The sequence below is a fragment of the Neopsephotus bourkii genome, unplaced genomic scaffold (genome assembly GCF_033783945.1).
Source record: "Neopsephotus bourkii isolate Nb327-2 ecotype Australia unplaced genomic scaffold, CSIRO-AGI_Nbou_v1 NB_1760, whole genome shotgun sequence".
Lineage (NCBI taxonomy): Eukaryota > Metazoa > Chordata > Aves > Psittaciformes > Psittacidae > Neopsephotus > Neopsephotus bourkii.
In genome coordinates, this window is record NW_026902234.1 from 399,328 (window position 1) to 422,838 (window position 23,511).

The 23,511-nt window shown below is 39.7% G+C and overlaps 2 protein-coding genes across 7 annotated transcripts in view; one reads left to right on the plus strand and one right to left on the minus strand.

Annotated features, from left to right (window-relative positions):
• LOC133225376 (cohesin subunit SA-2-like) overlaps positions 1–10,954 on the minus strand; it is a 57,814-nt gene extending 46,860 nt beyond the window's left edge. For 3 of the 6 annotated variants that reach the window (XR_009729129.1, XM_061377678.1, XM_061377676.1), the window contains exons 1-5: positions 10,779–10,954; positions 6,272–6,356; positions 4,877–5,023; positions 2,873–2,969; positions 1,495–1,571 (exon numbers count right to left, since the gene is read on the minus strand). Coding sequence is in view for 5 of the 6 variants with exons in the window: in XM_061377678.1 (XP_061233662.1) it covers positions 1,495–1,571; positions 2,873–2,969; positions 4,877–5,023; positions 6,272–6,356; positions 10,779–10,822 (450 nt within the window). In the remaining variant the exon portion in view is untranslated. Of the gene's footprint in view, positions 1–1,494; positions 1,572–2,872; positions 2,970–4,876; positions 5,024–5,213; positions 5,330–6,271; positions 6,357–6,800; positions 6,819–6,888; positions 7,097–10,778 lie in introns of those variants that run through there. The other 3 variants (XM_061377677.1, XM_061377680.1, XM_061377681.1) reach the window with 3 other exon arrangements.
• Positions 10,955–12,052: 1,098 nt separating this feature from the next.
• GTPBP6 (GTP binding protein 6 (putative)) lies at positions 12,053–23,476 on the plus strand. Its single transcript, XM_061377682.1, has 10 exons — positions 12,053–12,544; positions 15,171–15,308; positions 15,738–15,808; positions 17,402–17,532; positions 17,956–18,026; positions 18,462–18,620; positions 20,240–20,448; positions 21,637–21,785; positions 22,088–22,240; positions 22,710–23,476. Exons 1-10 carry the CDS (start codon positions 12,157–12,159, stop codon positions 22,849–22,851), a joined length of 1,611 nt encoding a protein of 536 aa, XP_061233666.1. The 5' UTR covers positions 12,053–12,156; the 3' UTR covers positions 22,852–23,476.
• The last annotated feature ends 35 nt before the right edge of the window (positions 23,477–23,511 follow it).

The following is a 23,511-nucleotide window of genomic DNA, read 5'->3' on the forward strand; positions in this document are numbered from 1 at the left end:
GGAAGTGTCACAGCACCTAAAGCACTGTCCATAAAATCAAGTAGTTGCAAGTAGGGAACTTGGACCAGAACTGTTGCTGGACAGTGAGACACATGGACCCATGACCCATGATGGCAGCAACACCTCCACCATCATCTGCTTCCTCCGAGGACCGAGTGACTCTTTTTCTTTTATATGATTTACAAGTCCGGATTATGATTGTTATGTAGTCAATCATGTATTAAGATTTGACCTGATTTGCAGAGGGTCCAGGTGATGAGAAATTATAGGTTAAATTTATCATAAATTCTGTATTACTAAGGTGATTAGAAATCATAAATGAATTTAGATTATAAATTCTACACTATGCTACTATATTGATTCTGCTTGTAGAAATCCCACAACATTCTAATAATAAATTCTCTGCTATACTAATAATAGTATCTTGTTAAGAAAATAAAACTAAGAATCCCTAAAAGAACCTGTCTGCCCCCTCAGTGCCAGGACATGTTAAAAGGTTACAGAGCTGTACCACCTCCAGGCAAATGCTAACAATAATCATATCTTTGTACCTTCCAGATGCCTATTCTATGATGAGTGCTATTCAGGATTAATCTAGTTAGGAAAGAAATGCCAGATTACTAATTCATATAGCCAGACATATATCAGATAATTTCTGTCAAAAAACAGCTCAAGTGTTACTACACTTCTAAAATGAAGAAAACCACATTGGCAAATTCATCCTCTGTGGGAATTTCTACAGCAGCTGGTCTTTGAGAGATGCTCAGTTAAAGCAAGGCTGATGGCTGCTGCCTGACAAATCAATTCAGAGGTGGCAAATACAGAAAAAAAGCACAGAACCAGCTGAGAGAGTGCTGCAGAAATTTGATGTTGGCATAATTAGCCAAGAAGGAGTCAAACAGAGAAACAGTACTGTAAAGCTATGAATTTTTCTTAACAATCCTCCAGAAATGAGATATTCACTATTGTTTTGACAATTATCTAAAAATCAGAAATACATTTTTCTTCTTTCATACAACAAGACACAACTCTAAAAATTAAGATTACCAGAAGGGTAAGATTCAAATAAAAATATCAGCTAAAAAAAATTAAAATCTTCAATTAGCTCATCAGTCACCTACTATTGTATTTTTAAAAGGACCTATAAACCAAATACCAAAGGAACTGTTTACCTTCTGCAATGGTGGGTTATATTTACGTTGTTAAAGTCACTATGAAAAGAACTCCTAAGAGAAAGACAGATTCATGAAGACTGCACTTAGATAGCCCCAATAAAACCCTGAAAATAAGAGCAGCTTACAGAAAAAAAATTATCCTGCTGCTGCTAAAATGGGTCATTACAACACCAAATTTATCTTAAAATTTCCAAATTTCCTAAATTAAGGAAATGGGACACAGCTCCTGTTAAGCAGCAGAAACTCTGTCCAGGTTGGCTATTAACATAGAGCCTATTGTTTATATAAACAAGACATGCAAACTCAAAGCTTTGCCTACCTCATCAAAGTTCTCTGTCATTTTTTTTATGACATCTTTCTTGTGCAAACTTTGAAACATCTCTGCTGTTACCATGCCTAGAAAAGTAGTATTTCAGAAAGAGTTACCAACACCATATTATATTAATCAAGTCCAAAACACAGCAAGAATTCCATATAAAATTTAGAAACACGTAGAAGGAGAGACTCTCTGCTTTATCTCTGTTTACACTGGTAAGGGCAATATAGATACAGAAAGACACATAAATTCATTTATAGTAGAAAATACTCATGAACCAAAACTGAAATTCACATTAGGAATTCTGCCCTGTGGGGTCTGGCATGGGTGTTTTCTCTGGCCATTCATTTGCTTCAAGAATTTACTAACATTTTGCCCACTGCTAGTCAAGGGCACCAAAACACTTCCCCTAAGAGAAAGCAAAAGACCAGAAAAAAAAAAAAAAGTGAAGTGTAAAATCATAGTGTCATAGAATGGTTTGGGTTGGAAGGGACCTTGAAGATCATCCAGTTACAACCCTCCTGCCAGAGGCAGGCACACCTTCCACTAGACCAGGTTGCTCAAAGCCCTACTCAGCCTGGCCTTGAACACTGCCAGGGATGTGGGCAGCCACAGCTTCTCTGGGCAATCTGTGCCAGTGCCTCACCACCCTCACAGTGAAGAATTTCTTCCTAATACCTAATCTAAATGTACTTTCTTTCAGTTTAAAGCCATTCCCCCTTGTCCTGTCACGACACAACACTGTAAAGAGTCCTTCTCCAGATTTCTCATAGGCCTAGCTGCTTAAATACACTCAAAAGTTCAAGCTAACAGTCTTCTTAAAACTCTTTCTTGCCATCCTGAAGCATTTCACTAGCAGACAGTCCCCAGACAGTCTCAATGTTTGTTATGAAATAGACAGCATCATAGGTCTCTTGTAAAAGTAACCACAAGAGGGTTGAGGGAAGAGATTCCTTTTCCAGCCACCAAAGTAGGGAGCTTAATTTCCTAGTTGTTTATATTCAAAAAAAGATACTAGCCAAACAAAAGATACTAGGAAGTTATGAAACAAATGGCAACTGAAATTTTATGTTTTAAAACACTGGATTTCAATTAGTACAGTCATCACAACCGTCTTCCCTATATGGGGATTCTGCAAAGCAATGTGGCATGCCGTTTCAGAAACTTGACCTTGCAAACTATGTTTAAATGTAACTCTGAGAGCTGGTACGCTGTAAACACAGTCAAAGAATTTAACCAGTAATATTCTTTAGTATTAGGCCTTCCCATCTGGAGTCCATCTTAACAAACAGTACAGATTATAAATGATTTTCCATTTTAGAAAGCATACTTCAGACTACTCTCACTCACAATCGAAAGGGATACTAAGAGGGTAAATTACCTTGACAGCCCGAACACTGAATGAAGAAGTTGATCAGATCTAGAAGTGCCACATTCCTGTCTTGTTTATAAGCTTCAACCCAGTCATCTACTACCGACTAGAAAAGATTAAAGAAACTCGTTAGTCAGGAGCTGAACATAGCATGCTGGACTCCACTGAGGACATCCATGACAAGGACACAAACTAACATTGTTCTGTCTACATTCAATTATAAAAACAAGAATAAACTCCACATCATTTTGTTCTGTTTCTAATAGCACATGAAAAAAGACTCTTTCTGGGACAAAATGAAGTCTTGAACTGCTCATTCACAAGTTCTGCTCTCGGCAATGTTGCCATTCACAGATGCTTTGCTTCTTGTTAATAGGGAAAATAGCCACAGTTTCAATTAATTTAATATAAAACAACCAAAACATCATCCTCCTGACTTCTTGCCAGCACTCAGGTAACAGTTTCACTTAAAAATAAAAAATTAAACACCTCACAACATGTTTAACCTCTGCACAATCTACTAATTAATATTAGCAACTGTTCCTGGGAGTTTTCTTCAGCACCCAATTTCTGCAGTAGCCTGAAACAGTTCACATACCACACTGAAGCTAAAAACCAACTCCAAATTTCATTTCTAGGGCAGTACAGCCTGTATGTGACACAGGCCCGCTGGGGCAAGCTATCCAGGCTTCAACCAACTTCTAGTGCCACACAGGTCTAATGAATTCTAGCAGCAGCAGACTTCAGCTGTTGCCTTTCCAAGCCCTTCACATCATGATTTGCACAGCAAAAGCTGAGCTCTTCAAGGAGCTCTACTGAAGTTAACTCAGCTATAGCATGGCAAACATCCATCCACACAAACATCTTGAAAAACTGAGGTCTTGCATCCAAAATATAAATGTACTTTTCAGGTGTGCACACATGCATTTTGCTTACAGACACTACATAATAGAGACATGATGATGATTAAGGGAGTGGAGCATCTCCCTTATGAGGAAAGACTGAGGGAGCTGGGTCTCTATAGTTTGGAGAAGAGGAGATTGAGGGGTGACCTTATTAGTGTATATAAATATATAAAGGGGGAGTGTCACGAGGATGGAGCCAGGCTCTCCTCAGTGGCAAACAATGATAGGACAAGGGGAAATGGGTACAAACTGGAACACAAGAGGTTCCACTTAAACTTGAGAAGAAACTTCTTCTCAGTGAGGGTGATGGAACACTGGAACAGGCTGCCCAGGGAGGTTGTGGAATCTCCTTCTTTGGAGACATTCAAAACCCGCCTGGACATGTTCCTGTGTAACCTTATCTAGGCGTTCCTGCTCCGGCAGGGGGATTGGACTAGATGATCTTTTGAGGTCCCTTCCAATCTCTAACATACTGTGATACTGTGATAACCCTGTATAAGAATATTTGGGCTCCAGGTTTTAATCCTTCATACATATAGACAAACATAATATATGCTCACAGAGTATGGGGAGGTGGGCTTTCTCACACTGAAGAAAGTTTTTAACTACACAGAGGCAGGGGGAACCTGACTATTTTGCAAAATGCTGTCAAACTGTATTGGAATGGAGGTGAAAAAACAAAAAACAAAAAACAAAAGGCAACCTCCCGGGGGGAGAGGAAAAAAGGGTCTGATTTTCAGAATCCTGATCAAGCAAAACTTTCTACTGATGAACCTTTTCAGTATTTTTAGAATAATTATATTTCAGTGTGTTCAGATATTGCTTTAGGAACACTGGCTTAGGTGTATGTTTCCTTCCCCTTTTTAAATATCTGACAGCTACTTCTTTGCTGATTTCTTGAAGATGCATTCTTTTCAACAGCCATGCTCATAAAGGTTTTCCAGTCAAACATATTTCTTCCCTACCTGTGCTGAAACATACCAAAATTTCAGTGCTCCAGGGTATAACTGAAATGAGCCCTTTATCTATCTATCTATCTATCTATCTATCTATCTATCTATCTATCTTCCCTCCACCAACTCCTCTCAGAATTCAGAACCAGAAATACCTGCATGGCCTGCTTCCCCATGCTAACCACTTCAAACAACGTAACCGCCTCAACCACTTGGCCATTCTGCAGCCGGCTCACTCTTTTGCTACTGGCAGAACTTCTCCTTATGTTCTCACACTGCTGTCGGACCTTCCGCTTCTCTCTCTGAAATGAGTCAAGTAAAAAAGATGTGAGAAAACACAACACGTAAGAGCCAATGCATAAATTATCCCCTAAATTTATTTTACTCTCATTGTAATGATTTCCCCAGGGTGCTAACTTTTAAGCTTCAAGGACACAAATAAAGTCTTATCAAACATGACCATACTGGAAGGGAATGAAAGAAAGGGTTTACCAGTTTGAATTTTATCTCAACAATGAGTCATAATCATAGGAATGTATAACAGGAAAGAAGCTTCTGACCAGTTGTGTACTATCCAGAAGGCATTTTTTCAGTGGCAGCTGTAGTTTCTGCAGAATAGACAGCAAGCACAGAAACTCTTCTACATCTTTTCACTCACAGGGCAAACACAGAACCTTCAAATTAACATCAGCTACACAATACACAGCTAAGGAAGAACGCTCACTGAAATGAACGGACTGTTTAAAAGCCAGCACTGATTCTCTGATGCCAAATAAAATTTGGGGTCAAGCTGCATCCAGTGACTAGTTTGCATGCAGATGCATGTTCTGGGTTCAGCTGTAAGTTATTTTTCTCCTTCTTAGTAGCGGGTGAAGTGCTGTGTTTTGGCTTTAGTCTGAGAAAAATGCTGATAACACACCTATGTTTTCAGTTGTTGGTAAGCAGCACTTACCCTGATCAAGGACTTTTCAGTCTCATGAGCTGCCAGTGAGAAGGGACAAAAGAAGCCGGGCGGAAGCAGAGACCTGACCCAAACTAGCCAAAGGGGTATTCCATACCACAGCACATCATGCCCAGTATATGAAATGGTGGGAGTTAGCCAGCAGGCCCAGATCAGTGCTCGGGTTTGGCTGGGTATCAGTCAGCAGGTGGTGAGCAATTGTATTTCTTGTGGTTTATTATTTTCTCTTCCTTTTCCCCTTTCAGTTTCATATTCACTCCCCTTCTTATTTCCCCATCATTATTATTATTATTGATGCTAGTAGTACTAGTTTTCTATTACACCTTAGTTATTGGACTGTTCTTATCTCAACCTGTGGGATTTACATTCCTTCAATTCTCCTTCCCATTCCTCTGAGAGCATGGGGGGAGGGAAGAACAGGGATGAGTGAGTTAGTGGCTGCATGGTTCCGAGTTACCGGCTGGGCTTAAACCACAACATATTATGATTGGTTTATGTAATACTCAATTTTGTAACAACTGAATGAGACAAAAAATAAATTCCTATTTAATAAACATGGGGGTTTCTTTTATTTTAAAAATCAACTTACTGGTGTTTTCAGGTTGCCATTTCTTACACAGCTGCCATTCTGCACAGCAGACTCAGGCACAGTCTCATCATGGACAGCATTCTCTCTGAAGTGTAATGGATACATTGAAGAGGTTAGCAGTGAGAACACAAAACTATGCTTCAATACAAACAACAGAAGAAATTATGAGCGTATATAGGTATTTAAATGTTTTTAGTTACTTGTTTGGAAATTATGTCATTTTGTTACTAGAAACCAAACAGCTGACTTTAAAAGTACAACAGAAATTTGGGGCGTTTTTCAAACTATTTGTTTTCCTGCAAGATACACAGAAAACTAGCAAAACTATCAAAGATATCAAGAAAGTAGAAAGCAAGTAAATGAAACAGAATGCTGATGTTGACTTAAGCCAGCCTTTGCTGACTGAAGAGCTTTGCACTATGAAACAATAACATGAGTATGCATTCACTTTGTGGGTGCTCTAAACAAAAGAAAGTAATAACATTTGATGGGTCTGCAATTTGAAAACAAGAGGAAGAAACTGTTTTACCTTGTCTATAAAACATGCTGAAGAAAAAAGACAAGAAATTTCATTTGAAGGTCATTGCCTAGTATGATGGAGGAAAATAAAGATGCACCTTCTGGGAGATCTGAAGCCATACATTTATCTGCAATGAAATCATGCCACTTTTCATCATTCTCAGTGCTAACAATAGGCTTTGCCAAAGGTCACGTTTGAACAGATGAGCTGGATCCCACTTGTGCAGCAGGTCCAGTACTGGTAGCTGGCTGCTATGGCCTCCTTTTAAACTATGGTGGCCAGGACATGAAGCCAGTTGACTCATACTATAAGGCACAAAAAAAGAGTAAATATGAGACTGTACAGTTATTTTCATTTTGCTGATACTGCTGCAACAAGAAAGTGTGCTAACACAAATGATCACTTTACAAATTATAAAACAGTGTATTACACTGTAAGATACAGTTAACTCTCCAATATCTACTGTTGGCTAACCCAGACGGAGAATTAACTGTGCTATGGAGGTAAAACCAGCTCAACTCCAGCTAGGTTTATCAGTGCCAGATAACCACTGCTGCTGTCTTCCCAAGACTGTTTCAGTCAGACATTGCCTCTGTAAAGCAAATCCTGAGGCTGAATAGCATCAACTGCAGGACCAAGGTCCTGGTGTTATTTTATTAGTGCGAGCAGACAGAAGTTCCTAGTTAACAAATCTCCTTACTCTATTGTCGCACTTTACCGTAAGCAATGTAGAATTAGGTTTCCAAAGAATCCTATAAAATTCTATATAAATACAAAACTCTAAGAATACATCAACTTTCTAAATACAGTGATGCAAATGCTTAACTTCCCTACAGAGAAAAGTCCCATGAAAGTTAAATTCAATTAATGTTGTTATAGAGAAGTTCAAAATATGACTCAGTGTTTGACAGATGGAAGCCAAGAAACAAATTCGGGGAGAACCAATCATAACATCAGTTCATCCTACCAATACTCATTGTTATAGAAAAGAGAGGGATGAGCTATATAGTTCACAAGTGAGTCAGCATGCTATAAGCAAGTTTGCAAAAGTTTTCAAATGTTTTCTTTGATTTGCAACTGCAAGTCACAGAGATTAAGTGTCTTAAGCACCACCAGAGACTTCCTAGTTGAAAAGAGCAAGCAGCAAGAGACAGCAACATGTACTGCTTTTCTGACGCCAGTTAGCTCTTCCCAGATCCTTCTACAGACCACAAATTAACAAAAAGAACCCAAACATGTTCATCAAGGAGCTACTTATCCTATGTAGTTAAATCCTTCCACTCTTGATTTCAAAGCAGTATGCAACATTATGGGGCTGGACTAACTTGTTCTGACTCGCACCATTTCACTAGAACTACAAGTCTGATGCCAGCCAACATCATGATAACATGTGTTACCTGTTGCTGCATTAAACCTAAATGTAACACTCAACACTCTCAAAAACTTTTCCTGATTTGTTTGCATGCTCTATTTAGCAACTTGCTCGACCCCATCATAAAAATAAATGCCTTGTATTTGATTACAGCAATTATATTTGATTCCAAGATGAATTAAAACAAATAACTAAAAAATCATCACCTTGCAGGACAGTTCAGTGAAGTACTTGTCTAATCATGCACCACTTTTAGTATCTGTCTAGAATATACTTCTCTGAAGTTTTAACTCATGTGTCTTTTCCCCAATAACATCTTGAAGGATGGCGCTACAGACGGTATCTACTTGCCCATGCTATTTAGTCAGCTTATGCCAGGCAAAATGTACCTGTACCAAAAGGGGCTCCATATAGTAAGGGAATGCCTGATATATGGAAGAGCATGCTTACCAGAGCTCAGCAAAGCCTGCAAGAATAAGAAGGCAGATGATTTACAGCTTCCTCACATTGGGCTAACAACTCCAAGTAAAGCAACATCTCTGTGATGAAACCAGTTAAGAGTAACTTTCACACATGCACTAAGGCATCTGTCTTAAACAGTCAACAAATGTAAAAAGCACTAAATACTAATATTAAAAAGCCATTTATTTTTCTGAACTGCTTTGGTTAACAGTGCACCACAGCACATAGCAATGCCATAGGAAGAACCATGCTACAACAGACAACCTACACAGAAGTCGAAATTTTTAAAATACAGGCATTATTAACACTCATGTTTCTCCTTTCTCTTTTTTCCCTTTTAATACTGGTGTTTCCAGTAAGACTATTCATAAGGCAGGTACTTAAGAATTTGCAGGAACTAGACCAGAGCCTAGAAACCAAACTTCATGAAACCACTTAGAAATCAACAGAGATGTTTTGGTTGAGTGTTTATTTGCACAACTAAGTTTCTGTTGAAGAAACTGTTAAAAGAATTAAGATGTTCTCTGACCTTCTTGAGCAAAGTAGGAACCACTACCTAGTTGAGGATGACATGATCAATTCCACAGCAGTTCTTACACATATCTCTATTTAACATCTTTTCAACTATAGCAGTGCAACTGTAGGTTTGACAAATTTTGAACTAGTGGGTTTTTTACTCTCCTCTGCTAGTCTATACCATACTGTGCATTTTTGCATAACTAAATTCACTGCCCTGTGCTGCTAAGAAACGGTTCTCTGCTACTTACTTTGTTTCCATCAGCAGTCAGTAGGAAAGTACAGGCAGAATTCCATTCCTATCTCATCCTGATTTTCGCTTTTATACCCTGTATGGCTCTGACTCATTTTGACCTCATATGCCTGCCACAATATAGTCCTTTCACTAGCACTGGAAGTACTGTTGATGAGATAAAAACACTTCAAGTTGGAAGGAGGCGAAGTCCTTCATCTAGTCCTCAAACACAATACTTTTCCAAGAATTTCTGAATGCAGTTTTCTCATTTTAATAAACATTTGAAGCAGATTTAGTGACTCACCCTTAAAAAGAAAGCTACCTATTTAACAAAGATAACATTGCTTTAGCTGCATAAAAGGAACAATTAACCTATGTTACTGGAAGAATCCGACATAGGCTTCTAGAATTAGAAATTTCAATACAGCTGTTTCATCTTTTAGAAGCAACATAAGAAACTCGGCTAAGCAATTGTCAGGTGCTCTTCTGACACTTCCACAAGTAAGAGGCTGGCTTCAGATGAAACATCCCGGAAAGGACATATGGGAAGCTATATTAATTGTTATTATGGACTATGAGGAATACACCTCTCAGCCTTTGCTAGAGCTTAATGAAGCAAAAGACCTAGAGCGAATGTTCTCAGAAGGTGGCAGGATCAGCAAAGACCAGCTGCAACGAATGCATGCAGCACTGGACTTCTAATCAGCTTCGCCTTTTGAAACTAGACAAGATATGCCCAAATGCTTTAGTTTTACCTTTTATCTATTTGTACCTGCTCTAGTAGAACTTCTAAATACCACTTTGCAGACAATGATATGAATACATTCGGTTTATAGATCACCTCAACTGATGACTGAAGAAATACATTATGAAAGGAAGAAGACATGACATATCCTAATAAAACCAGAAAAAAATAAGAGAAGCAGTTCCCTTTTCAATGCCAACAGATTACTTAGCAGTCTTCCTGCTCAGTATCCCCAAATCCACAGCTGAACACGTTGACTATCAATCTGCCCTTTTTTTTTTTTTTTTTTAGCTCAAAGTAGGTTTATTTCCACTTGGTGAATAATCACAGAATCACAGAATGGTTTGGGTTGGAAGGGACCTTAAAGACCACCTAGTTCCAAACCCCCTGCCACAGGGGTGCACAGAATAAGGCACAGAAAAGCTTGTAAGGCCAAGGTCGCTGCATATAGCACTATATTAAGACGCTAAACAATATATAAAAGGGAATAAAGTGGAGAAATTAGTAACAAGACATAGCGCATAGCAAATCCCTGCTTTTCCCCCCTCCCACCAAAACGACACATGGTAGACTGCCCAGTATCTGTGGGGCACAAATTCAAGGGACAGCACCTTAATTTACCAATAAATTCTACAGGCAACCTGTGACAGGTCTTACTTTTGGCTGGGAAGGTTATTGGCTGTGTTGGGCTCGGCTATCATTTCTGCTACATTATTTCTGCAGTACAGGCATCAAGCTAACAAGAGCAGCACTTCTTTTGAGGCAATTCACCAAGATCAGTAGCACTAAAAACTTATCGAGGCTCTACTTCTTGCAGGTGAAACAGCAGCCAAAAACTGTCAAGAAAAGAGAAAAAAAAAAAAAAAAAGAATTAATTCATAGAACCACAGAATGGTTTGGGTTGGAAGGGACCAGTTACAACCCTCCTGCCACAGGCAGGGACGCCTTCCACTAGACCAGGTCGCTCAAAGCCCCGTGCAGCCTGGCCTTGAACACTGCCAGGGATGGGGCAGCCACAACTTCTCTGGGCAACCTGTGCCAGTGCCTCACCACCCTCATAGTAAAGGACTTCTTCCTAACATCTAATCTAAATGTAACCTCTTTCAGTTTAAAGTTATTACTCTCTTGTCCTGTCCTTACATGCCCTTGTAAAAAGTTCCTCTCCAGCTTTCCTGTAGGCCCCCGTTAGGTACTGGAAGGCTGCTATAAGGTCTCTCCAAAGCCGCCTCTTCTCCAGGCTGAACAAGCCCAGCTCTCTCAAGCCTCTCTTCATAGAAGTGCTCCAGCCCTCTGATCATCTTTGTCGACTCTTCTGGACACACTGCAGCAGTTGCAGGCAGCTCCCTCAAAACCAAGTCGGAAAGCCCCCCACAAAACCAGTCCGCAGAAAGGGATGCGACTCCGAGAAACAAATTACTTCAGGCAGGCGAATTCGCAGGTGGCACCTCAGGAGCCCTCAGGCGGCAGCGCCTACAAAGCCGCCGCCCGTGAGAGAGCCTTAAGTTCCCACGGCCATACGGCCCGCTGAACCCTCCTCTCCCTCGGGCAGACCCCGCAACGCCGGCGGCCCGCACCCCGCACAGGCAGGGCTGCCTCAGGAACAACACCGCCGCTGTGACGGGACGCAACGGGCGGCGGCTCGGCGCGGGAAGCCCCAGACCCTCAACCCCGGGTCGCGGCACAGGAGTATGAAACGCGGGACGTGAAACGCGGGGCCTGTCACTCACCTGCACCGGGGACGCGCTCCGCAGACCGGGGTGCGCGCCAACACCGCCCCGTGGCTACCCGCTACCCGCTACCCGCTCTCCCGCCCCTTACTGCGGCGGCCTGAGCCCCGTCTGCGGCCCCGCGTCAATCACGGCCCATCCCTCGGCAGCGCCAGGCCTATCAGAGGCGGGGGCCGCTGTCACGTGGCTTGATACCGCCGATTCGGGGTGCGTTGGTGCCGTCAGGCTTCCGTAGTGGCCGGGGCGAGGGCCGGAAGGAGGAGCTTGTAGCGGTGCTTGCCGCCGTTTTGACCGGAGGAGGGGTAATTATGGGGCCCGGCCGCATCTCGCTGTCGCTCCTTCTGCGCTGCCGACGGGTGGCGGCGGCTCTCGGCGCGGCCCGCTGCCATGGTGGGCTGCTGTCCGCCCGCCCGTTCAGCGCCGCCGCTGGTCTGCGGGCGCCCCAGCGGCCGCCGGGGAGGAGTGAACCACCACGGTCGGCCGGCGGAGGGCGGTGGAAGGGAGCGGCGAGCGCTGGCGAGGATGAAGAAGAAGAAGAAGAAGAAGAGGAGGAGGAGGAGGAGGAGGAGGAGGATGAGGCTGAGCTGGAGGAGCTGTTGGGCCCCTCTCCTCTGGCCGTGGAGCCCGGCGTGCAGCGCGTGGCCGTGGTGCACCCAGCGGTCAAGTGGGGCCCAAAGAAATCGCCGCTCACCACTGGTGCGTGGCCGCGCCGGGGCTGGGGTATGGGGGGGGCTTCGGACGGTCACCCGACAGTGTGTCCTGCCAGCCAGCCGCGCCGCTTCTCGGTTTTCTCCCGTTCTAGGTCTCTATGGCCCGCAGGAGTACTTGTAGGGAGTGGGTGACAGTGTAAAGTAGATCCGTTACTGGAGTGGTAAAATAGAAATGCTGTCTGGGACAGCTATCGAAATACAAGCTCTGATAAAAGGTCTTCGTGGCTGGTCTCTGATAACCTGTAACGAGGCAGTGTGCTGTCAGGGAGTGTTAGCAGATTTGTGCTTTGACTTGTGAATCACCCTAGCTTAGGGCCTTGGAGAGCAGAATGACTCTGTGTATAGAGCTTTAAGTTTGCTTAAGAAAATAGAAGTGTTTCACCCTTCTTAGCCTTCAGGCCTCAGCCTTGCTGTCTGGCCAGGCAGGCAGGAGTCCTGCAGTCTTGGGCTTACCCAGGAGTTGGGTGAAAAGCAAGAATACTCTCTTGTCATCACCATATGGCTTGGGTTGGAAGGGACCTTAGAGATCATCTAGTTCCAGCCCCTCTGCCATGGACAGGGACACCTTCCACTAGGGGAAGTTCCTCAAAGCCCCATCCAACCTGGCCTTGACCACTTAATTCATGGAAATTACCTAAATACAAAACTGTAAAGTGAAGTGTGTTAGAGCAACATCCTCAGCAAACCAGCACAGACCTGCAGAAAGTAGGTTTTCCTGGGGTGCGTCTACATCCTTGTAGCTATCTAATATATAGGTATTTATAATGCACAATTAAGATATATTAACTTGATACTCCTGGAAATGTTTCTCTGATTACAAAGTTGTAATGGAAAGGATTAAGCGTCTCATAAGTTAGCTTTTTGTATATAGACAGTTTATGTATGATTCTTCTTGTACTTCAATTTTGTGATGAACCTAAATCTCTTAGGTTTTTTTTTAGTGCTGCTTATTATAACAAATTGTCATGTTGCAGAAAAGGTTGTAACCTTTTCAAAATTTACATAAGCAGTCCCGTTTTACAACTGAAAATTAAATAAAATATGAAGGCACCTTTCTGTCCAGACATGCAGAAGAATAGCAGTGATCCGTTTCCATTTATTTACGCCCTCCAGATGAAGAGTCTGAAGTCTGAACAAATGGTTTGGACTGATTGTTGAAACACCACAGGTGCAGCAGGAAATCTGTACATCTTACAACACTAACAATATGAGGAGGAAGAGGATTGTGGTTATCTTTAAAAATGTATTACCTTTTAGACCAGGGTAACATACTTAATATATAAATTTGGCTTTGAGATCTAGAGGAATTTGGAAAATCTGTTACGAAAGGAGGAAAAGTGGGAGAAATCAAAACTGGATATTCTGATCTGATACCACAGAATGGTTGAGGCTGGAAAGGACCACCAGAGGTCATCTAGCGCAACCTCCCTGCTCAAACAAGGTCAACTAGAGTACACTGCTCAGGATTGGGTCTTGAATATCTCTAGGGAAGGAGACTGAACAATGTCTCTGTGCAATTCATTCCAGTGCTCAGTCACCCTCACAGTAAAGTTTTTCCTCGTGTTCAGGTGGAATTTCCTTTGTTTCAGTTTATGCCGCTGCCTCTCATCTTACTGCCTGGCATCATTGAGTCTGGCCTCATCCTCTTGAAGCCCTCCTTTCAGATACTTATGCACATTGATCATATCCCCCCTGAGCATTCTCTTTAGGATGAACAGGCCCAGCTCTCTCAGCCTTTCTTCATATGAAAGATGCTCCAGACCCTTAATAATTATAGTAGCACTTCACTGGACTTGCTTCAGGAGCTTCATGTCTCTCTTTTGCTGGGGAGCCAGAACTGGACACAGTACACCAGGTGAGGCCTCACCACGGCAGAGTAGAGGGGGAGGATGACCTCCCTCAACCTGCTGGCAATACTCTTGCTAATGCACCCCAAGATACTACTGGCCTTCTTGGTCACAAGGACACATTGCTGGCTCATGGACAACTATTACATACCAGGATATGCCCATGTAGTGTTTGTCATTTCACAAAACAGTGTTTTGCCATGTAGATGTGGGTTTTTTTTAAGTGATTGATGAACCAGAATACAGGATTGGAATCTGCTGGTTTTATCAAGTCATAAATCAGTGTAAGTCCTTTATGAAAAAGTAGCAGTAAAGTTAGCAGCAGGATATGCCATATTAGTAATTCTTTAAATATTGCCACAATACACAAAGGAATTAATCACACAGGTTTGTGCTCATCTGGAATACCAGAATTTATTTTCCAGCTACTTAGTTATTTCACTTGTTGAGGCAAAAAGCTTGATAATTTCTTTGCTGACAATACAGTTAAAAATTCCTCTAGATCAACAACCATGGAAATAATTTGTACTGGTAGAAAGATGCTTTGTGTGATAAAATTGCATCAAAGTAGAAGTAAATTACTCTGATTAGAGGCAAGACATTTTGCTCCTTATGCAATAGGTTAATATAAATAGCCTTGTAGAATTTTAGTGTAGCTTACTGTTTCTCTGTTCATGCAGATGCTATAGTTATTGGAAATCTGAAAGATATAATGGTGTATTACAATCTTTTTTTTTTTCTTTTTTCTTTTTTGTATTCCTAAAGCTGAATTACAGATTGCTGAAGCTGTTGCTCTTGTAGATACCCTTCAGAACTGGACAGTTTTAGATAAAATAATTATTCCTACAAAAAATCCTGACAAGAAATTAATTTTTGGCAAAGGAAACTTCCAGGTTTTAACAGGTAAGGATGGAGATTTTTCAGTCCTGCAGCATTCTAAATGGAAGGTTTCTGCAGTTGAACTGTTTAAAGGTAGGTAAGAAAGCTGAAGAGAGAATGTTGCTCATCCATCATGCAGGTTTGCAAACAAGCATCAAAGAATTTTCTTAAGGTTACAAAAGCAGCACAGAATACAATTAACCTGAGATCACTGAAAATGTGTGAGTCTACTTAATCCCTACATTCATGTGACTGACACAAGTGAAACTGGTGGCTGTTCTTGACATAGTACTAAACTAGTGCAATTACAGCTGTTCTGTGAGCAAAGAACATGGTGCCATTTGAATATTTTATGAGCATTCTGTTCTGTGCAAAGTGGTTTTATATTCTGTGAATTTTAAAAAGAGAATTGACATTTAACACTGTATTTTGCAATGGTTATCCATCTTTTAGAAAAGATTAAAAAATTGCCCCAAGTGACAGCTGTCTTCTTGAATGTGGAAAGAATATCTTCACTAACAAAGGTAATTAAATAGAGTGTAAAATAAGTTTCTTTAAATCGCTATTGTTCGGAAGCTCTTGATTTTACAAGAAATGGGGTCAGTTATGACTCTGAATTTGCAAGTGGTAATATATGTGCCTACCTGGACTGAATTTTGTTGAAATGAAACTTAATTCCTTTTACATTTGTCTGATAGATATTTATATATTTCCAACTCTTGTGCATGAAATTTTCCAGCAATCTTAATAGCCATTTGGTATAGACTCTGTTCCTGCATTTACCACTGGCCCCACTGAAAATGTTGGAAAAGTTACTTAGTGTCTTTTTTACCCAAGTTGAAGGTGACAGCCTAGCTTTTGTTATGAAGAATGTCAACATTTTGGATTAGCTATATGCAGAAGTTTTTATACTTATATGGATAGTGTTTTTATTTTCCCATAGTTCTGTGGACACTGTACTGTATTTTTAATATGAGGTGTAAATTCAGAGCAAGCTTATATTTAAATGTTTCAAATATCGAAACTTTCATTCCTAACCCTTAAATAGAAACCATGTTTTAAATGGATGGGGGGAGGAGCATGATTCACTTTTTTGAACACTAGGAATAAAACAGCTGGTGCACAAAGTATAGATGCTCTTTGAAATGCCTAGACAAACTGAAATACATACTCTTTAGGTTTTTGGATATACAGCATCATACAGGGTGTAAAATGCATGCAAAATCCATAAACAAACATAATGCTTTGCTAGTAGTTTTGAACGCCTTCCCTGATTATAAACTGAACAGAGATGGTAAATATCTCTAGTAAACAGTTATTTTAAGCACTTCAATTTATTGATAAAATGTAAGTTGAAAATGTTTCATTTCAATTTTCTAGTTGTTATTCCCTAATTTATAGTATGTGTTCTTACAGTTCTACATTTGCTAAAAAGTTTTTCTTGTACAGATCTGAAACTTAAGAGCAATTTGATAGAGTTAATTCAAGAAAGTGCCTGAGAACATGTGTGAAACAAGCATTCTAGATTTTAGAGCAGAGGGGAGCTCTCGCATACTTCAGGTGTCTTGCTGAATTAGAACAAAGGTGGGGAGGGTTGTTTGGGTTTTGGTTCATTGATTGGGGTTTTTTAAGTATTTTGTGAAAAGCTGCTTAGGAAATAATTTTTCTGCCTTGCTGTCTATAATTTCTTTGTTTAATTTTGGTGTATTTTTTTTTCCTTTTCCTCTATTATCCCTATCCTTCCCCATCACAGCATTTCATAATTATTTTTTTACAAGGACTTAACCACTGAGATTCTTGATTCTGAGATATGCTGTTAAGGGCTATTGTCAGAATCTGTTGAAGGCAATGGAAGGATTCTCAATAGGTCTAGACATAAAGTTCTGCCTTCTAAACTTTCTTTAACACCTTTCTTCATGGTCAACCAATTTTGCCTTTGTGTGCTCATAATCATTGCCCTTCCATTGAAGTGGAATCCTCTAAGTTCAAGTGTCCTGAAATCCTCTAAGGTCAAGTGTCCATCAGCTAACTCTAACTGTAGTGCTATGTAGGAATTGATCTACAGATACTGTGGGGGACAGAAAACATCTAGGTTATTTTGTTTTACATGGCTAAAGAAAGAACTAGAAGATGCCTGGGGTGTGAAAGTCTTTGACAGATACACGGTTGTACTTCACATTTTTCGTTGTAATGCCCGGACCAAAGAAGCAAAACTTCAGATAGCACTGGCTGAAATTCCACTTCTCAGGTACCTCAAGCTGTGCAAATCACATACTGATATTCACATAGTTTAGTGACTATTTCTTTACAGTAACAAAACTTATAGTACTAGACTGTGAAGAAAAATGACACCGTTTGTGTCATATGTGGCATACACATGTTTGTACATGGCAGTTGGTGTGAGTTGCATGGATGCATCAGGACCATCTTTGGCTCTCTGAAATTTCAGAATAGCCATTATAACTTGCTAAAAGAGTTGCATGCTTTTTTAAACCACATTGAGAAATCTGTTGCCATGCTTCTCACCACAAGCAGGTTTTATTTAAAGCTCTGTCATTTAGTGGTTTTGTTTGTGCTATTAGAATATCACTACTGCTTTGCATTTGTTAGGCATTTTAGGATAGCTTGATTAAAGAAGATTGCTCCTAATTAATTGTCACTCCACTGCCAGGTCCAATCTGAAAAATGAGGTGGCTCAGCTAGATCAGCAGAGAGGTGGATCAAGATACATCATGGGCTCAGGTAAATTCTCATGAATTAGAGGATTTATTTTCTCCATAGCCTTTGAACAATATTAATTGCATCTTATTTATTTGGAGGAGGCCAGGAGGAAAAACTGTTTGTGTTCTGCATCTAATTAACTGAACATAAAAAAATGTATTGGAAAGTAGCTTAAATAATAAAGTTTTGCTCTGTTCTGGCTCAGTAAGTGGCCATGGACATACTGTTTGCTGCCACAGGGGTTTATCATAAGCGCACATGGTTTTTCTAGAGTGCTTAGTGTATATTTTAATAATTAGTTGTAACTCTGAATCTTAGGCAAAAATACATATTTTTAGTTGTTTATTTATAGCTTCTGATGCCCTAGCACTCACTCACTGATTTTCAAATGCACATCACTTGGTTTACTGTTTCTCTTGTAGAATATTCTGCCAATTATTCATTTCTGTATTTCAGGTGAAACATTTATGGAGACACAGTATCGTATCTTGAAAGAAAAAGAACTTAAAATTAGGAATGCCCTGGAGAAACTAAGGAGGAAAAGGTCTTTACTTAGAACTCAACGCAAAAAACGCGAGTTTCCGATTATCTCAGTAATGGGCTATACTAATTGTGGTAAGCAAAAACTCGTGAAACCGTAGCACAAAAGAGCTTACATTGTCTATTTTTTACTTAGAATCTCTAGTAAGAATCTCATTTCAGTGTGAATAGGCTTCGTATTTTAATTAGTTTTTAAACTGTGTAATGAGTGTGTCAATTAGGGTATAGTTAGGAAAGCAAATTATGCTTGTTGTAGTTAGTTCTTTTGGGTTTTTTGGTCTTTAAGATATGTTTTGGAGAAATGCCTAGTACCTGTTTTGCCAAAAAGATTTTACATATAGTGCTGAAGACTATACTGTTAGTGTCCCTTTATATGAATCTCTATTACTTGATCAGAGTGAGTGAGAGAAAAGTATGTTGATGTTTGGATCACTGTGAAGGCTTGAGGCACAGGAGGAAAACTCAGGAGATGTGGCAGCTGATGTGGAAATATGCTTAAGAAGCACTGTAGCTTTTTATTGATTGGTGTATAGTGTTCTGAGATGTTATCATAAGAGAATCTAAATCAAGCTGAAGTTTTTCATACACAAGGCATAAATAGTCTTTGGACTAGATACTTTTTCAGGTTACATTATCTTAAGACCCATTTCATTTTCTTATTTGACATCTTTATAAAAACAAACTTACCTTGTACGAATTTTTATGTTACGGAATCATATAATGGTTTGGGTTGGAAAGGTCCTTATGATTACCTAATTCCAACATCCCCCCCTGCCATGGGCAGGCACGCCTAACACTAGACCGTGTCACCCAAGGCTGTGTCCAACCTGGCCTTGGACACTGCCAGGGATGGAGCATTCACCACTTTTTTGGACAACCTGTTCCAGTGCCTCAGCACCCTCACAGTAAAGAAGTTCTTCCTTATATCTAACCTGAACTTCCCCTGTTTTAGTTTGAACCCATTACCCCTTCCATACTTTTAAAACTGAAGAATCAAATATATATATATTGCGGTATTGTACACATAATTGAAATACGTCAGCCAGGGTATATACTGAGCTCTTTAATGACTAAATTCTGTGAAATATTCACTGAGTTAAATGAATGTCTTTAGTGATAAGTTCGTGAGGAAATGTGCAATGAAAGCTTAAACCTAGTAAACTATGTATTATTAGTGCTTCAGTTTACTGTTGGTTTTAACAAGTAAATACTGGATTGTTTGACAACAGAAGCACTGAGGAGTGTGCATGTTTCCTAATGCTGTCATGGCAGTGCTCTTCAGATAGTCTGAGAGGTGAGGGATGTGGGTAGGTCACTTTGCAGGTCAGTTCAGTCTTTGATCATCTTGCAGTTTTGCAGCATAGTTGTGGCTTTAAATCCAGTTCCAGTTTTCAAAAGTTAAGACTGTCTTTGGATTTCCTAACATCATATAGATAACTAATCACAGAATGGTTGGGGTTGGAAGGGACCACTAGGGATCATCTCCAACCTAACTGCTCAAGCAGGGTCACCTAGAGCACATTACTCAGGTTTGTGTCCAGATAACTCCTGAACATCTCCAGGGAAGCATAGGCTAGATTTAAATTAAATAGGTCTGAAAAAATATGTTACATCATACAACTCACCTGAGCCTTGCAAATTAAGTTTTTACTTGAAACAAGCCACCAAAATCTTGTCTTTTTTCTTTTAATTAGGAAAAACTACTTTGATCAAAGCCTTGACTGGGGAAGCAGGAATTCAGCCCAGAGATCAGCTGTTTGCCACTCTTGATATTACAGCCCATGCTGGCTATCTGCCCTCACGTATGGCAGTTATTTATGTTGACACTATTGGATTTCTGACTGATCTTCCACATAATCTGGTTGAGTCCTTTTCAGCTACCTTAGAAGAAGTAGTTTACTCAGTAAGTAGTTGACTATAAGAATTGAGAAGTCAAATTAATTTCCTTTTGGATAATCCTCACTCCTTCAAAAAAGTCAATTGGCATACTGCTGTTAGCGAAGCATGTGGCTGACTAGTAGTGGGCTCCTAAAATAATGATGTATCTCACCATAAATCCATTTTCTCATACTTGAAATTATGCAGAATGTATAGATATGAAGAGATTTCAGAAAGGGTTTATTTGGAGTATATGTGTCCTTCTCCACTAACGTAAACCAGATAACTTAGACTTTACTCATTAAATATCTGAAAACCTAAACATTGCATCTGAATAATTTGAGGTTAGCTTTCTTAAGAGTTAAAAATGAAATAAAGCCTCTGGAATGATCTGGTTTTAACTTCAGGTTTCCTATAGCACTATGAGGCCATGATTGTGATGTGATGCAGGCAGCATGTAATAAACATAAATACACTTTTCCAATCATTTTCTCATTAGTTTCCTGTGTTACAGCAAAGTGTAAGTCTGCATACACAGACATTTAAACAAAAAGCTTGTATTGTCAAAGGTAATGAAATTCAGTGGTAACTACATGCTGGAATGCTGCTGAGAATTAGACTTCACTGTGTAATAATAGGACTTTCAAAACCTGGCTGCAATTATCCTGTTTGTTTCTTATTTTGAAGTGTTAAATGAAAGGCATGAAATTTAATTCTTACTGATTTTTGGAAGTTTCAAGTAGTATCTTGAGCAGATGATGAAACACTGAATGCAAATATTGAATTTGGTTGGTTTGTATCACAGCAAACATGATTGTGTATGTACTTGAAACTGGTGACTTTTGTATAACACTTTCTAAGTGAAGCAGCAATAATAGTATCTCAGGAGCTAAGGATGAGGATAATCTTCTGCATTTTGAATGTAAAAACAGAATTACAAGTTAAGTGGAGGTGTTCCCTCATTTTGAAACAGTTTTTTCAGCCATTACTCTAAAACCATTTTGGAGCTCACTCATTTCCTTCCCTAGTATTTTTTAAGCTTTGTTGTTACACAGCCTTAGCTTTGAAAAAATTGATCAGTTATTATTTGAAATCTGAATTCTGTAGCTAGCTTGATTGACAGGCTTTGGTTTACATTGTTGTATAAAATTTCTACAACCTGCTAACTGGTGTATTTTATTAAGTAATTGTCTTATATATTGATGCTTGCTAGGATCTGATAGTTCATGTGAGGGATATTACTCATCCAGAAACCATCCTCCAGAAAGCAACTGTGCTGTCAGTTCTGAAGAACCTGAATCTTCCCAGCCATTTACTGGATTCAATGGTGGAAGTTCATAACAAAGTGGATTTGATAGAAAGGTAAGCAGAAGATGCTGAGTGTACTTAGACAGTTATTATGTTCTGAAATCTTTTTAATTCTTAGTCTAGAAACGAGCTCCCACACTTCTGAATACATTTAATAGTGTTTCTCAATTCTTTACATATGTAACTATGGTCTTTAAAAGAATGAATTATCTTTTACTTACAAAATAAATCGCTTGTGTAGACACAACGTGTAGGAATGTGCCAGTATGAAGTAACACAATTAAATGGTCCATGCTTGGAATATTTTCGTGACCTCATCTTCATGGGCAAACGTATCTGCAATTGTTATTTTTAAGGTATAAACCCGCTGAAGAAAACGCGTTAACCATTTCTGCTCTACATGGACAAGGTTTAGAAGAGCTGAAAGAAGAAATAGAGAAAAAAATTTTGACAGCAACAGGGAAAAAGATTCTGACAGTTAACGTCAACTTAGAGGGACCTCAGCTAAGGTAAATGATTTTTAATTGTAAGGACTTGGAGAAATATGAAACTCTTCCTCTTGCATGTCTTAAAATCTCCAAATCATATAATATTGATATCAATCTGCATTAAGGATTACAGTGACAATTATCAAAGTTTTCTGACCCATTGAGAACAAATATCCCCATTAGATACTGTGGAGTCTGCTGCTGAAAGTGTCCTTCCGAGGTCTGTGTGTTGGTATTATAAAACATACTTCCTGAAAGACCATGCCACTGGTCCTGGAGCCAGATTGCTGAGAAAAATACAAATCTGAAAGGTTTATGAAAACACTGCACCCTATTTCCAAAGAGCAAGTAGCAAATTAGAAGTGAAGTGAAGCACTTCTCTTTTAAACTGTTACATTACCTAGATTGCAACATACTGGCCTAAAATAAAGATCACATTGTATGCAGTGTGTTATACCTTTAAGATGCTAATACACTTTTACTGTTACAGTTGGCTCTATAAGGAAGCAACAGTTCAGGAAATAGAAGTGATGCCTGAAGATGGCACAGCCAGGGTGAAGGTGATAATCGGCAATTCTGCTTTTGGCAAATACAAAAACCTCTTTCCCAACAGTAAGATTTATATGCCATGAAACTGCATCCGCTTTTCTGGGAAAAGAAACTGATCTCATTAAGAAGATGTGAAATTACATCAACGACTTGTTAGTGTGGGTGCTGAAGAGTGTATTCCTTCTCCAGCTGATGATTTTGATGTGTTTTAGAAGCAGACGCTGTTTCAGAAAACTTCTATTTGGACACAGTAAGAACTCTGAGCTTCATTCTGTCAGCAACTGTAAGAACAGCACCAAGTTTTTAATGTTAAAACAGCTGTTGGTTGTAAGTTGTGGACCTTCTTATGCATGGAAATCATCGGATGGCATCTGAATTAACCTTCAGAAAAGCACCAAGTTTCTTATATAAATAAAGCTTTTTTCCCCCTTTTTTTTTAGAACAAAATATTTATTATACTTAAGGTGTCTCGGATGGTCATTGGAAAAGGAAAGTTACTGAACAAAATGTTGCTGGCTGTATATAAATAATACAGATCAAGATGTATTCAAATACAGTGCATGAACCTAAGTAAAATAACTGCCACATCTTATTTTTGAAGTGTCCTGGGTTCAGCTGTTCCGAGTTACCGGCTGGGCTTAAACCGTGACATGAAGCAAAAATCCCCATGGATTTGTATATTTAAGCAATACATTTATATAAAATAAATGAAGTTATAAATGAAATTATCTGTGAACATCTTT